Source organism: Podarcis liolepis (assembly GCF_965112155.1).
Source record: "Podarcis liolepis genome assembly, chromosome: 15".
Lineage (NCBI taxonomy): Eukaryota > Metazoa > Chordata > Lepidosauria > Squamata > Lacertidae > Podarcis > Podarcis liolepis.
This window is the reverse complement of record NC_139566.1, coordinates 23609998-23625955: the sequence shown is the minus strand read 5'-3', so window position 1 is coordinate 23625955 and position 15958 is coordinate 23609998. Positions and strand designations below refer to the sequence as shown.

The 15958-nt window shown below is 46.7% G+C and overlaps 1 protein-coding gene across 1 annotated transcript in view; it reads left to right on the top strand.

The window, feature by feature from the left end:
* Nucleotides 1–15958, top strand: part of GCN1 (GCN1 activator of EIF2AK4) — a 63873-nt gene that overhangs the window by 13573 nt on the left and 34342 nt on the right. The window contains exons 17-31 of the mRNA XM_083478394.1: nucleotides 980–1055; nucleotides 1411–1570; nucleotides 2692–2881; nucleotides 4075–4199; nucleotides 5385–5563; nucleotides 6442–6535; nucleotides 7716–7829; nucleotides 9818–10016; nucleotides 10272–10427; nucleotides 10942–11123; nucleotides 12144–12224; nucleotides 12924–13067; nucleotides 13407–13534; nucleotides 13890–14079; nucleotides 15819–15889. Of these exons, the coding sequence (XP_083334520.1) occupies nucleotides 980–1055; nucleotides 1411–1570; nucleotides 2692–2881; nucleotides 4075–4199; nucleotides 5385–5563; nucleotides 6442–6535; nucleotides 7716–7829; nucleotides 9818–10016; nucleotides 10272–10427; nucleotides 10942–11123; nucleotides 12144–12224; nucleotides 12924–13067; nucleotides 13407–13534; nucleotides 13890–14079; nucleotides 15819–15889 (2089 nt within the window). The remainder of the gene's footprint in view (nucleotides 1–979; nucleotides 1056–1410; nucleotides 1571–2691; nucleotides 2882–4074; nucleotides 4200–5384; nucleotides 5564–6441; nucleotides 6536–7715; nucleotides 7830–9817; nucleotides 10017–10271; nucleotides 10428–10941; nucleotides 11124–12143; nucleotides 12225–12923; nucleotides 13068–13406; nucleotides 13535–13889; nucleotides 14080–15818; nucleotides 15890–15958) is intronic.

Genomic DNA, 15958 nt, shown 5'->3' with positions numbered 1-15958 from the left:
TGCAAAAGGGTTTCCTAAGATGGACAGGCTTCTGTATTTTGGGGCTTTGGGGCACTGTATGTTTGCTTGTAGGCAAAGCTGAGTGAGGCAGATTAGTCCGCCTTGTGGACAAGGAAGATGGGCTACTAACTTTTGCATCTCTCCTTAGTACATTTGCACAGTGGATTGTGTTGCCCAGGTCTTTGCTGGTAAAGGCTTAATATGCACAGTTCTGCCTCTCTTGTTTCTTTGTTCTTTGGGATCAGATGTCTTTTTTAGTTAAGAACTTTAGCAAGAAAACATCAACTGAAAACATATGGGAATACTGATAACATCATAGTAAATTAAACACAGTGTAAGGTTGTACATTGTCATGAAGCGTATTATTCTGGAACATCACAAAAAATCCTCTATCTCTTCATAAACTTATTGGATCCAAAAGATCCAGTCCTTTATGATGACAATAAAACTAAGCTGCTATAAAAGAATACATGTAAATCAACCAAGTGCCTCTTTTTTAATTTTTTTGTTTTTAAATTATTTGAATATCGTGCCTGCAATATCTTAGGCAAACCTTTCGTAGCTGTTAAGTTTCTTTTTTTGAAAGGAAAGCTGTGATTCTCTTAAGGAAATGACTTTACGCAGAGGGCCTTCTCGGTAGTGGCACCCGCCCTGTGGAATGCCCTCCCTCCAGATTTCAAAGAGAAAAACAACTACCAGACTTTTACAAGACATCTGAAGGCAGCCCTGTTTAGGGAAGCTTTTAATGTTTAATAGGTTATTGTATTTTAATATTCTGTTGGAAGCCGCCCAGAGTGGCTGGGGAAACCCAGCCAGATGGGTGGGGTATAAATAAATTATTATTATTATTATTATTATTATTATTATTATTATTATTATTATTATTATTGTGGGATTGTGATTTACATGCAAGGATAGGTATGGTGAATGCAACAAGGCTGGCTTCCACACCTTTTGTGTTTTTCCTCCCCTCCTGCAGCAATGTGCACAGTTCTGCAGCTGACAGAACGCCTCCTCTTGGACCATGAGCATCGACTACCTGGGGCTAAAGTCCAGTACGTATAGCTTGGTCTCCATCTATTGCTTATCATCAAACTCTTGAACCTTCCTCTGAGGTTGAGGGCACCCCCAGAACTTTGCACAAAAGGCTGGTATGCTTTGGGTCATGATCACACTGTTGTTGACTGCTTGCCTCCTCCCCATACCGAATCAGACCATTGGCCCATCTAGCTCAGTACTGTGTACACTGACTGGCACCACCATCTCTGTGTTTCCAGATGGGACATTCCCAGCCCTAGATTGAACATGGGACCTTCTGCATGCAAATCAAATGCTCTGCCCCTGGCACATGGCTCTCCTCCCTCTTATGTCTCTCTCTCCTTCCCCTCTACCTTTTTTTCTCGCTTTCAGGCAATATCACAAAGCCCTGGCTGCAGTCCTCCTCAGCCGATCCTGGGGTGTCCGAAGGCTCGCCCAGCAGACTGTGAGGAAGCTCCTGTCTTTGCCCAGAGGGTTCAAGTTGGCTTATGGGCTTTTAGAAGAGCTGAAAGTAGTGCTCAGTTCTCACAAGGTAAAGTCCATACAACTTTTGGGACGAGGTCCAGCCTTTTAAAGGCCTCCATCCTGAGGTTCATGGAGGATAAGGCTAATATCCACAATGGCTAGATTCTGTCTCCACTGCTGGAGGGAGCGTACTTCATGGGGATGTAGGTGGCGCTGTGATCTAAAGCACTGAGCCTTTTAGGCTTGCCGATCAGAAGGTTGGCGGTTCGAATCCCCGTGACAGAGTGAGCTCCCGTTGCTCTGTCCCAGCTCCTGCCAACCTAGCAGTTCGAAAGCACGCCAGTGCAAGTAGATAAATAGGTACTGCTGCGGCAGGAAGGTAAATGGTGTTTCTTTGCACTCTGGCTTCCATCATGGTGTTCTGTTGCGCCAGAAGTGGTTTTGTCATGCGGGCCATGTATGACCTGGAAAGCTGTCTGAGGACAAATGGCGGCTCCCTCAGCCTGAAAGCGAGATGAGCTCCCTACCCCATAGACACCTTTGACTGGACTTAACAGTCCAGAGGTCCTTTACCTTTTTTACCTTTACGGGGGCAAAATTTACATCTATTGCTTTGCTATGCAATATTGTGCAAGAGAGGGGATTGTTTTCGTTGCATTCAGGTCTGGTTTGCAGGCTTCCCATAGACATCCGCTATTCATTCAGCCTTTATTTGGATAATTTAGACAACAAGACTGTAAAGGAGAAAAAAAGAAAACCATCCATAAAACATTGATAATCCAGACATATTAAATACATAAAACATCTAAAAGATCCATTAGCCACCATTAGGTACATTTACGTAGTTTTAGATTTGACTTTTAAAAACTTGGCTAAATAATCCTGAAACAATCTCAATAATTTTGGGTAATACCCTCAGCAGATAATTGGATTACAAATTATTTGCTAGTAGATACTTTGAGCTTCAATGGAGTTGCCAGTTGATAGGGACTACAGGAGGGGGAAACTGTTTCTGTTGGGTCGCAGGCTTCCCACTATGAGAACAGGATGCTGGGCTGGATGGGCCTTTTAGCCTGATCCTGAAGTCAGACTCCTGCTGCATTCGGCTGTGCTTTACTCTACAAGACTTGGATCTCTCTACACTCCAGCACTTGTCTTACTATTGCATTTATATTCACGATTCGTCAGGTACTGCCCACCGAGGCCTTGCTCACCGAGACAGGAGAGCTGTCAGAACAAGGAAAGACCTACATCCCTCCTCGTGTCCTCCAGGAGACGCTGTGCATGATCTCTTGCGTGTCGGGGCTGGAGGGCGATCCAGAGGAGAAGGAAAAGTTAGCCTTGGAAATGTTGCTAGTAAGCAATCACCCTTCTCTAGGTGAGTAGGAGAGGGGAAAGTTCCCAGTATGTTATTCTTTGAAGGAGAACTACTTGAAAATGGTACAGATGGTATTTAACTCTGAGTAGGCTTGCTAAGAGGGGACGTGGCTGGTGCTGTGGGTTGAACCACAGAGCCTAGGGCTTGCCGATCAGAAGGTCGGCGGTTCGAATCCCCGCGAGGGGGTGAGCTCCCATTGCTCGGTCCCTTCTCCTGCCAACCTAGCAGTTCAAAAGCATGTCAAAGTGCAAGTAGATAAATAGGTACTGCTCCGGCGGGAAGGTAAATGGCATTTCCGTGCGCTGCTCTGGTTCGCCAGAAGTGGCTTAGTCATGCTGGCCACATGACCCGGAAGCTGTATGCCGGCTCCCTCGGCCAATAAAGCGAGATGAGCTCCGCAACCCCAGAGTCATCCGCAAATGGATCTAATGGTCAGGGGCCCCTTTACTCTTTACGCTTGCTAAGATGTATAATGAGATTGAATCAGGTAAGTGCTGGAGATGCAAAGAGGTGGAGGGAACGTTTTTTCACATGTGGTGAACTTGTAAAAGGGTAAAAGAGTATTGGGAAGTAATCCATAATGAACTGAAAGAACGTTTAAGCGTTCTTTTCCAAAAAAAACCCCAGAATCCTTTTCCTTGGGAATAAGTCAGACTGAAATTCCGAGGTGTCAAAAAAGGTTTTTTATTTATGGTACTAATGTGGCCCGTGTTTGGTTAGCCCCAAAATGGAAAACAAGCGAGGTCCCAGCTAAAGAAAAATGGCAACTTAAGCTGACAGAATATGCGCAGCTTGCAGACTTAACATATAGAATAAGAGACCAAAAAGAACATACGTTTAGAGAAGATTGGTAAACGTTTGTTGAATATATGGGGGGAAATTGTGTACACATGAAAACGTTGGCAGCATTAAGATAAATTCAACAGTGTAAATAAGTTTTGATGGATGCAATAACAGAATACTGAATGGTTTAGTTTTTGTAAAAATATGCAGGGATATATGATATGCAAATTGAGCCATGGAAAGAGAAGAAGGGAAATCCTTGATATTTTTAGGATGGTAAAATGAGTATTTTAAAATGTAAAACAGAAAATTTAATTATATATTTTACCAGTTGGGTATGTGACGGAAGCAGGGTCTGTTGTGCCTCTTGTAAGTCTCTCCCTCCCTCTTTCCTTGTTTCTCCCTTTCAGTAACAGGGCAGTCTGGCCTTTGGACAGCCCTCCTGATCAAGATGAAACTGGACCCTGTCGATTTCATCGCTAAGTACCTGGAAAAGATCTTTGACCGGATTGTCACCCAGAGCCCCATGAATGAGGTGACTGGGTTTGATTCTTCTGCAGAGGTTTTCAAGGGCATCCTGGGCTGAGAGATGATGAAACTGCCATAGTCAACACAAACTGCGGTCCACTTAATTTCAGTACTGCCAACTCTCCAGAGGCGGGGGAACTTTTTACAGGCCGGAAGCCTCATTCCCTTCTTGGCATCCTTTCAAGGGCTACATGGTGTAGGGGGGGGGGGCTGGAGGCGAAGGTAGGCAGAACAGTAAGCTAGTTTTTCCACCCCACCCCCAGCAGGAGGCATCATCTGAGTTCAAGGGCACATTCCAGACAGGCAAAGCTACTCAAGGTGGGTGCAGAGGGCCAGCCAGAGAGGTTTAGAGGGCTGTATGTGGTCTGGGGGCCCAAGGCTCTCCCCACACCTGGTCCACTCTGAACAGGCTCTCCAGGGGTGCAGACAAAGGGTCTCTTTTTGATCTGTTGCTTATAAATTTTAATTGGAAATGGCAGGGATTGGAGCTGTGGCTTTCCCTCCTGCAGAGTTGATGATGCTCTATCACTGATCTGTGCTCCCTTCCTAAATGCTTCTTACTGGACCTAGTGTGATAAGATTTTAGACCTGGGGGTTGCGGGTTGAAAAATCTTGCCGATGCTGCTTCTCTCCCATCTGCAAAAGGACACAGAGACCACAGGTGCATGCAGTGAAGAGTGCTGCAGATCAGTGTTGAGAGAATATTATGTTGTTGTTGTTTAGTCGTTTAGTCGTGTCCGACTCTTTGTCGGGACCAGAGCACGTCAGGCACTCCTGTCTTCCACTGCCTCCCGCAGCTTGGTCAAACTCATGACCAAACTTCGAGAACACTGTCCAACCATCTCGTCCTCTGTCGTCCCCTTCTCCTTGTGCCCTCCATCTTTCCCAACATCATGGTCTTTTCCAGGGAGTCTTCTCTTCTCATGAGGTGGCCAAAGTATTGGAGCCTCAGCTTCAGGATCTGTCCTTCCAGTGAGCACTCAGGGCTGGTTTCCTTAAGAATGGATAGGTTTGATCTTCTTGCAGTCCATGGGACTCTCAAGAGTCTCCTCCAGCACCATAATTCAAAAGCATCGATTATTCGGCAATCAGCCTTCTTTATGGTCCAGCTCTCACTTCCATACATCACTACTGGGATAGTGCTGCAATCCTTGACAAGTGGCTGTTTCCCCTCCCCTTCCTTGTTTCACAGTCGTCCCTGAATGCAGTGGGTCTGCTCTCTGCCCTCTCTCCCAGCCAAGTCCTCCCTCAGGTCATCAGCACCATCTCTGCCTTTCTAGAAAACCCAGCTCTGTGTCTTGTGACCCAGGAGGAGTTTGCTATCATGAAGACGCCCGAAGGGGAACTGTATGACAAGTCCATCTTGCACAGGTGAGGATGAGCACTTGGATACAGGAAGCTGCCTTATGCTGAGCCAGGCCATTGGTCCATCTAGCTCAGTGTTGTCTACACTGACTGGCAGCAGCTCTCCCGTTCCAGACAGGGAACCTTTTGCTAACCCTACCTGGAGATACCAGGAATTGAACCTGGAATCTTCTGCATGCAAAGCAGATGTTTTGCCATTGAGCTACAGCCCTCCTTATTTTTGACAGGCCATTACAGGTTTCCAAAGCACTTTTAGGAGAAAAAAATCTCTTTAATCATTACATATATGCCACTAACCTATGGACCTTTTGTACACACAGCACTAAGCGATGACCCGTCCCCTTGAAATGTGTGTGGCATAACAAACCACCACTATCTAAAGCGCTTTGATCTGTGGAACTGGCACTGTTACAAGTGAAACATGATACTCGTTCTGCACTTGTAAGAAATCAATCTTTTAGTGTAGCAATGCTTAAACTTCAGAACTCCCTGCATATTGACATCAGGCATGCACCTTTGCTGTACTTTTTTGGTGCCTGCTTAAAATGTTTCTGTTTAGGCAGGCCTGTCCAAACATGTAGAAGTTACATGTGTCTGAATCTTTTCCCCTTATTGTTGATTTCCATAAGTTTTTAAAATCTCTTTTTAGCTGTCGTATATATAGAGATACGTAGTTTGTGTAAAATGCTTAGAGTGGTCTTTATCACAATTAAACCGTATATACTTTTTGTTTAAGTAAATAACAAATATTAATTTTTTTCTGTTCTTTTGTGGTAGCTGTAATTGAAGCTGATAACCTGAGATGATTTCACTGGATTGTGCTAATCTCTCTCTCTCTCTCTCTCTCTCTCTCTCTCTCTCTCTCTCTCCTTTGCTGTCTTCAGCGCTCAGCAAGACAGCCTGAAAAAGGCCAACATGAAGAGAGAAAACAAAGCTTATTCTTTCAAGGAGCAGATCATTGAACTGGAGCTGAAGGAGGTGAGGTCTTGCATGATGGATAATGCCATATTTAGGTCTAATATAAATCCTATTTTAAAGCAACTGTACTGGTTGCCCCCCTTAGCATTTAATGTTTGTTGTTTTATTATGTTCTTATATATGCTGTAAGCTGTCCAGAGTGCAGCAGCAGCTTCTTCTTCTTCTTCTTCTTCTTCTTCTTCTTCTTCTTCTTCTCCTATATTACAGTCGTGCCTTGGTTCTCAAACACCTTGGTACTCATACGTTTTGGCTTCCAAACGCCAAAAACCTGGAAGTAAGTGTTCCAGTTTTTGAGCGTTTTTTGGAAGGCGAACATCTGACGCAGCTTCTACTTGAGTGCAGGGAGCTCCTGCAGCCAATTGGAAGCTGCACCTTAGTTTTCGAACATTTCGTAAGTCAAGAGGACTCCTTGAATGGATTACATTCGAGAACCAAGGTACGACTGTACAGTGGTACCTCGGGTTACATACGCTTCAGGTTACAGACGCTTCAGGTTACAGACTCCGCTAACACAGAAGTAGTACCTCAGGTTAAGAACTTTGCTTCAGGGTGAGAACAGAAATCGTGTTCTGGCGGCGCAGCGGCAGTGGGGGGCCCCATTAGCTAAAGTGGTGCTTCAGGTTAAGAACAGTTTCAGGTTACGTACGGACCTCCGGAACGAATTAAGTACATAACCCGATGTACCACTGTATTATTATTAAAGCCCTAAATGACTCAGGCATGGACTGGAGGAAAGTTGGATTTCAGATCTTCACTCAGTTCTGCAGGGGCTTTTTTTTGGAACACTCACCTTTTCTCAAGCCTGAAGAGCCACTTCTCAGGGGATAGCAGGGAAAGCATCCCATGTAAAGCTCCCTGAGATTCTGGGAGAGAAGGGGAAAGAAAATGAAGATGAAAAGAAGACTGAATAGTTTTAAGTTGCATCAAGAGCCTTTTGGGTAGCGTTTGATGAGCCACCTTTGATAAACTAAGTCAGATTGCATAGAGCTAGGTGTTTTCTTTCTTGCTTGCTGCTGTCGTCCTGAGCTTGTCTGTCTCTGGACACAACTCCCAATTCACTCTCATTTTCTCTCCCATCATGTTGTTCATTGTCTTTGAACTGCTGAAGCTGCTTCCTTTGGCGGGAATGCTGCCGCCCGCTTCCCCGTTATAACCAAAAATATGGTTTTCTCTTCTGCAGGAGATTAAGAAGAAGAAGGGGATAAAGGAGGAGATTCAGCTAACCAGCAAACAGAAGGAAATGCTGAATGCCCAGCTGGAAAAGGAATCTCAGACCAGGAAGCAGTTGAAAGAGGTAAGCTATAGCTGGGCCTAATGTTAAGAATGTAAGAGGAGCCTGCTGGATCAGGCCACGGGCCCAGCGTGTTCTCGCAGTGGCCAGCCAGATACCTGTGGGTGTTACAGGAAAATCCTTGGGCTCCCTTGGATTGTCAAACAAAGACACCAGCCAGGAATATAGTAGTAGTAGTAGTAGTAATAATAATAATAATAATAATAATAATAATAATAATATTTTTTATTATTTATACACCGCCATCTGGCTGGGTCTCCCCAGCCACCCTGGGTGGCTTCCAACAAAATATTAAAATACTGTAATACATCAAACATTAAAAGCTTCCCTAAACAGGGCTGCCTTCAGATGTCTTCTAAAACTCTGGTAGTTGTTCTTCTCCTTGACATCTGGTGGGAGGGCGTTCCACAGGGCAGGTGCCACTACCGAAAAGGCACTCTGCCTGGTTCCCTGTAACTTGGCTTCTCGCAGCGAGGGAACCGCCAGAAGGCCCTCAGTGCTGGACCTCAGTGTATATAGGAGCAAAACAGCAGCCTGTAGGCCTGATCTTTATTCAAAAGACTGTTGCAACCGGACTTCCACCCACCACATGGAATAATAATAATAATAATAATAATAATAATAATAATAATAATAAACTTTATTTATTTATATCCCGCCCTCCCCAGCTGAAGCCGGGCTCAGGACGGCTAACAACAATAAAAAGAAAATAGTACAATATTCTAAAATCATTCATTATAAAATTAATTCAAATCAAATTGATGGCAACCATTGGGCTAGAGATTCTATGAAGATTGCCAAAGGAGGGAGTCAGGCTGTGCCCTGACCAAAGGCCTGGTAGAACAGCTCTGTCTTGCAGGCCCTGCGGAAAGATGTCAAGTCCTGAACAAAAGGGCGCCCCTTCTTTTATAAGCTTCTCCTTTTCCCACAAACCCCTTTGGTGAAGCTTCATGCACGCATCACAGAAACATCATACATATGTCACAAAGGGGGAGGAGTTTTCTTGCCCCCAACCCTCCCTTGCCCTCCACTTTTCACCCATCAAGTGATAACAATGGAAGTATTTACAAGTTCCTGCTTTTCCCTGCTCAGGTAATCATACTTCTTTGTCCTGACCCAGAACCTAATCCATTCCTGGATGGTTTTCTATTGTCCACAGAATGACTACCTGTCTGGCACCCATTTGCCAGGATGCCAGTGATTATCTCTTATGTAAGAGGCTGCTGTGTACGTGATCCCGGGTTTCAGGGATTATGGCTGTCTTTTACCAGTTTCCCAAGTCCCCCTCCTTTGGTAGCCATCTTTTCCCTGAGTAAAATGAAGTTGGTGTTGATTTGGGTGGTGGTGGTCTGGGGGTGCAATGTCCCGTTTAACTGGAAACAAAACCCCACCACCACCTTTATAAAAATTCCGGTCACATGGGAAACCCTGCCAAGCAGGATCTGAGCACATGAGATTTCTCCCCTCCGGCATTGATATGCGAAGGGCTGGGGAGAGACCTTGAAATTACAAGCAAGAATAGGGTCTCTCCTCTGAGCTGGCACATTTCCACACTCAAGGGCAATGTTTGCTTCCTGGCCAGTTGCTGTTGTTTTAATAAATTAAATTAAATTTAAAAAATAATGTGGGCTGGATCACACAGAAGAGGGTAGCCTAGCCCGCAGCAGAGCATATGTCAACAATTTGTTACCTGTTGCCTCTGAGGACCCTCTTGACTGTCTCTAAAGACCACCCCCTCCATCTCCCATTAGCAGATCAACTGCCCCACCATATCCACTGGTCACCAGCTGCTGCTGCTGTGGTCCAATATTGTCATGCCATCTGTTTCTGGGTCAGCAAGTCCCCTTTCCCCTCTTACTGTGCTGAGAATATTGATAAAGGAAGAAAATACAGGATTGTGTATTATGGGTGTGTGGGTGTGTTAGTTCAAAGCTTGGCTGCTTCTTTCAAAATTGCCTTTTGCCAGTAACCACCGCAGTGTTCTATTACAGCTTGACAATGAATTGGAATCAATGCTGGGTCTCCTGGATGCTGTTCTAAAGAGGAACCCCCCGGGTCTCTCCCAGTACATCCCCAGTCTCATAGGATTCTTCCTGCCTCTGCTGAAGTCCCCTCTGGCGGCTCCAAGGATTAAGACCCCTTTCCTTTCTTTGGCATCCTGTGTAATGCCTGATCGGTTGAAGACTTTTGGTTAGTGTTCTGCTTTGTGTATGTTTATATCTATCTATCTATCTATCTATCTATCTATCTATCTATCTATCTATTATCTATCTATTTATCTATCTATCTATCTCTGTGATGGGGGAAAACTCAGATAAGATAAGCTTTTGTAGCATAAATCTGCAAAAATACAAACAAACGTAGATTGGGGTAGCCAGCCAGGGTGCCTTCCCCCCTCCTCAATTTTGGTGCTGGACTTACAACTCCCTTCACCCCTTTCCCCAGGTACTGTAGTGAGTCACGTGACCTTGAGGATGATAAAGCCTGAGTGTGTTTTGGACGAATCCTGGTGCCAAGAGGACCTGCCCACTGCTGTGACCAGAGTGGTGACTTTGTTGCACACGCACACTGTGCCTGTCCGGATGAGCAAGGGAGAGGCAGGTGAGGACCCGCTTCTGATTTTTTCCACCTGATTTGGTTGCTAAGCAGTGCCTCCTCGCTCCTCCCCGAGCAGCTGACTCGAAGAAGAAGAAGAGGAGTTTGGATTTGATATCCCGCTTTATCACTATCCGAAGGAGTCTCAAAGCGGCTAACATTCTTCTTTCCCTTCCTCCCCCACAACAAACACTCTGTGAGGTGAGTGGGGCTGAGAGACTTCAAAGAAGTGTGACTGGCCCAAGGTCACCCAGCAGCTGCATGTGGAGGAGCGGGGAAGCGAACCCGGTTCACCAGATTACGAGTCCACTGCTCTTAACCACTTCACCACACTGGCTCTCTACTGAGAACAGAATTAACTCTTTAAGTTATGAACTGAATGATCACTGCTGTTGCTCTCCCAACAAGTCAGCCATGCCCATTGATTTCAGCAGATCTACTCTGTCAATGGCTGACGTTGGCATGTATGGGCATGTCCTTCTGCGTCTGTATCCCCCCTCTTCTTTTCTGCCTGTTGCAGGTCCCGTGCCATTAACGGCCCCAGCCTTTTCCTTAGTCTTCCCTCTCCTCAAAATGGTGCTGCTGGAGACTCCCAACGACAGTGAAGAGAAGGAGGAGCTGTTGGTCAAGGCTCTGCAGACGATCACGGTCCATGCTCAGCTGAGATCGTCTTCCAGCAGCCAGAGTTTGCTGGTGGACGAGGTCAGTGTTTTCCATGGGGTTGCATCATTTTCAGAAAGCAAGCTGCCATTTTTACTTGGTGGCAGACAGATGTGCCCTACCCCCCCCCCCCCGGAGGTTCAAAGGAAGCTGAAAATGCACAGCCAAACAAAGCTGATGCAAGTGTTGAGATACTTTCCTTCTCATCACATCCCTCCTCCTCTGCCTCTTTGTCTTGAGAGCCGCCTCCCTCTCCTGACCCCAGATGCAACATACAACAGCTTGTAGCCATAGAAGAACAGGAAGTGCTTCAACATGAATTTAAAAAGTTGTAACATTAATGCAACTGAACAGAGTTACAGTGGTACCTTGGTTCTCAAACTTAATCCGTTCCAGGAGTTGGTTCGACCCCTGAAACCGTTCGAAAACCAAGGCACGACTTCTGATTGGCTGCAGGAGATTCCTGCAGGCAAGCAGAAGCCGCGTCGGATGTTGGGCTTCCGTAAACCGTTCACAAACCAGAACAGTTCCGGGTTTGCGGCGTTTGGGAGCCAAGCCGTTTGAGAACCAAGGAAACACTGTATTTGCTGGATTTGGGTGTTACATTTTAGTATTCCACCGCTATTTTAGCGATGTATCGATTCACATTTTGTTCTGTTGTAAGCCGCTTTGAAAAAGCAACATATACAGTATATTTCTGTGTGTAAGACTAGGTTTTCCCCCCTAAAAAAGAAGGTCAGAAATTAGGGGGCGTCTTACACACAGATACATCTCCCCCATTTTCTTAAATCGTGAGTCCCCCAAAATATACATGGGGTTGTCTTATAGACGGAAAAATATGGTAAATGTAAATAATAACAGCAACTTAGTAAATCGACTAGTATGTAAATTTTGTTAAGTACATAAAATACAGAATGCTCACCTTCTGTGTGCCATTCCAAATCCCCCAGCTTCATTGCATGATGAGGATGATTATTCATTGTTGGTTGGGCAGTTGCCTTTTTTTAAATGACAAGTGTTTGCGTTTCTCTTTTGCCCCTCTTTGCCCCGGTCACCTGTCAGAACGGACCCGAGTTACTGCCTCGCACAGAGATGCTGCGGCTCCTGAGTAAAGTGATCGGGACAGGCTCTCCACGCTTACAGGTGAGCTGGCCACCCATTCTAGTATAGCAGCAACTCGCATACCAGATGCAGAGCCCCCGTAGCTCTTTTTATCTGGTCTTTGTTGGTCCTGTTAAACCTGTATTCGGCTCCCATACTTCTAATGTTAACTGTCTTCCGGGTTTTCTGTACAGTGCCCGTATTAATATGTTATGCAGCGCCTGAGTACATTGTGAGCCGGTGTGGCACAGTGGTTAGAGTGCTGGACAAGGATTTGGGAGACGAGGGTCCAAATCCTCACTCGGCCATGAGGCTCACTGTCTCTCAGCCCTAACCTACCTCACAGGGTTATTGGGATAAAATTGAGAGGGGAGGAACTATGGGTGCTACCTTGAACTCCTTGGAGGAAAGATGGTTTATGAATGCAATTGATTGATTCACTCATGGATTTTCCAGTTTGGTGCCATTAATGAGATGATGTTTAGGTATCTGCTGAAAACATTTGTGCTTTCCCTTGAGGATGCAACCCGGCCATTCATGGAATATCAATTTTATATCTGATGGAATTGCTTTGTATGGATGGTTCCATGGTTTTTAGTTGGTTGAATCAGTTTTTATTTTTTCCAGAGTGTGTTTTAATGTTCTTCTTGTACCCCTTTGGTGGCTTTGTGCCTATGAATTTGTATGGCAACAATTATATTCCTTCGCTGTCTGATTTTAAGCTCTCTTGCCTCTTGTCAGGTCTTGGCTTCCAATGCCCTGACCGCCCTGTGTGCCAGCAGCAGTGGAGAGGACGGCTGTGCCTATGCAGAACAGGAAGAAGTGGATGTGTTACTCCAAGCCCTTCAGTCCCCGTGCATGAATGTCCGAGATGCAGCCCTCCGGGTCAGTTGGGACCTCTTTCCAGCCAGCACAGGGGAGGAGGTGGGGGGATGGGTGGCTTCCCATCCAACACTGGAGGAAGATACATTTGTAGAGCTGTATTAGGGAATCCCAGGCCTGGGGGCCTAATGTGGCCCTCTGAGTCTTCATGCCTGGCTCTCAGAATGCGGCACCCCCTCCCAATCTTGCTGCAAGCGTGTGCCTGCAAAGGAATACCTGAACAGCCTTAATGCATGCGTTTGCAACCCCTGGAAAGGGGACGTCACTTCTCATGGCAGTTTTGGAATACAAAGGGGCTGGGGAGGAAGGCTTTCTACTGACTTGTCCTGTTCTGATCTTCAGGGCTTGATGGAGCTGCAGTTGGTGCTGCCAACGCCGGACAGCGATGAGAAGAATGGGATGAACCTTTTGCGCCGTCTCTGGGTGGTGAATTTCGACAAGGAAGAAGCAATCAGGACGCTGGCCCAGAGGTGAGAATTTGCTGTCCCACCAAAGAGATGCTCTTGTTCGTTTGTTTTTTGCACCAGATGCACATTGCTCAAATGTCAGATGATGCTTCTCCGCCAGGACCTGAGGAAGTGCTTTGACCAATGAACATAGGAAACTGCCTCTGCAGAGTATTGCCTAACAAATGGAACCCTCCTAAGTCTTGCCAGGGCCTAACAATTATTGGCCCACCTTGACGCAGAGGCAGGCTTTTTCACTGGTCGCAGCTTGGTTGTGGAATGCGCTACCTGCTGAAAACTCCCCTCGTCATTGCCTGATACGAGACAGGGGTGGCTCTTTGATACCTGGAGGATGACCTTCGGTTTTCGTCTCTTACAGGCTTTGGGAGTCGATGGGTCTGGAGTTGCAGCCTGACATCTGTTCGGTCCTCATTAAAGATGTCATCCACTACGAGGAAGCCGTGCGCCAGGCTGGCGCTGAGGCCCTTTCCAAGAGCGTTGAGCAGTATCGAAGCCAGACGAGGGACGTCATGACCAAACTGATGGAGATCTATCAGGAGAAACTCTATGTAAGCCAATTGTGAGGAGGGGCTGGGGGGAGGTCTAGAGCAAGATTGGGGGGAACCTCTGGCTTAGGGGCTGTGGCACTGAGACCTCTAGGTGTTCCCAGTCCTCGGGACACTCCCTAGGCCATACCTCTCCTCCTCCCAAACTACATTCCTGTGAACTATCTTTGTGTGCTTTCACCTGGCAGCAATGTTTGTTTGTTTGTTTATTTCCTGCCCATTTGGCTGGGTTTCCCTAGCCACTCTGGGCAGCTCCCAACAGAATATTAAAGGTAAAGGTAAAGGGACCCCTGACCATTAGGTCCAGTCGTGACCGACTCTGGGGTTGCGGCGCTCATCTCGCTTTACTGGCCGAGGGAGCCGGCGTACAGCTTCCGGATCATGTGGCCAGCATGACTAAGCCGCTTCTGGCGAACCAGAGCAGCACACGGAAATGCCGTTTCCCTTCCCGCCGGAGCGGTACCTATTTATCTACTTGCACTTTGATGCGCTTTCGAAGTGCTAGGTTGGCAGGAGCAGGGACAGAGCAACGGGAGCTCACCCCGTCACGGGGATTCGAACCGCCATCCTTCTGATCGGCAAGCTCTAGACTCTGTGGTTTAACCCACAGCGCCACCCGCGTCCCAGTAGTAGTAGTAGTAGTAGTAGTAGTAGTAGTAGTAGTGGTTTTATTTATTTATACATACATATATACATACATACCCTGCCCATCTGGCTGTGTTTCCCCAGCCACTCTGGGCAGCTCCCAACAGAATATTAAAAACACCATAAAACATCAGACATTAAAAACTTCCCTAAACAGGACTTCCTTCAGATGTCTTCTAAAAGTCAGATAGTTGTTTATTTCCTTGACATCTGGTGGGAGGGCGTTCCACAGGGCAGGCACCACCACCGAGAAGGCCCTCTTCCTGGTTCCCTGCAACGTCACTTCTTGCAGTGAGGGAACCGCCAGAAGGCCCTTGGAGCTGGACCTCAGTGTCTGGGCAGAACAATGGGGGTGGAGACGCTCCTTCAGGTATACTGGGTTGAGGCCATTTAGGGCTTTAAAGGTCAGCACCAACGCTTTGAATTGTGCTCGGAAACGTACTGGGAGCCAAAGAAGGTCTTTCAGGCCCTTCAGTGTCCTTGTTCTGTGATAATGAGGATAAGAAGAGCCTGCTGGGTCAGGCCAAAGGTCCACCTAGTCAAGCATCCACTGGCCAGTCAGATGCCCCAATGGGACAGCTCTCCTGACACGGTTACCTGACAAATGATGACCATAAAGCAATATAGTCGTTCAAGCACCTGCTGTGGGGAGAGCAATACTGGTTAAAGCATTGTGGAATAAAGCACAACAGAACACAGCAAGAGCCTGGCTGCAGGATCAAATGCCAAATGCCCATCCAGTCTAGCATCCTGTTCTCCCATTGGCCAACCAGATGCCCCAATGGGAAGCCTGCAAGCAGGATCCAATCACAGCAGCGCTCTCCCCACTTGTGATTCCCATCATCCAGTACTCATGAGGTGTGCTGCCCTTGACACCATGGCTGGTAGCTGTTGAGTCAGATTCCAGCCACATCTACAGGGCCACAGGTTCCCCACGCCCTGGTGTTACAGAGCAACTTATGTCTAGCATGGTGTGCTTCTGTCCCTGCCCCCTCCCTCCCCCTTATTTGTTTTGCACCTGGATTTTGACTGTGTGTTCAGCTTTTATAAGCTCCTTTGCTGGGTTTTCTGACGGAATGCCTGTTTCTCTTGAACAGAGGCCTCCACCGGTTTTGGATGCCCTGGGACGTGTGATATCTGAATCTCCACCCGACCAGTGGGAAGCCAGGTAGTCCTTACTTAAATTAAAATTCTGACTCTCTCTATCCAGCTGAGGTGCTTCAGGCCTCTGACGTTA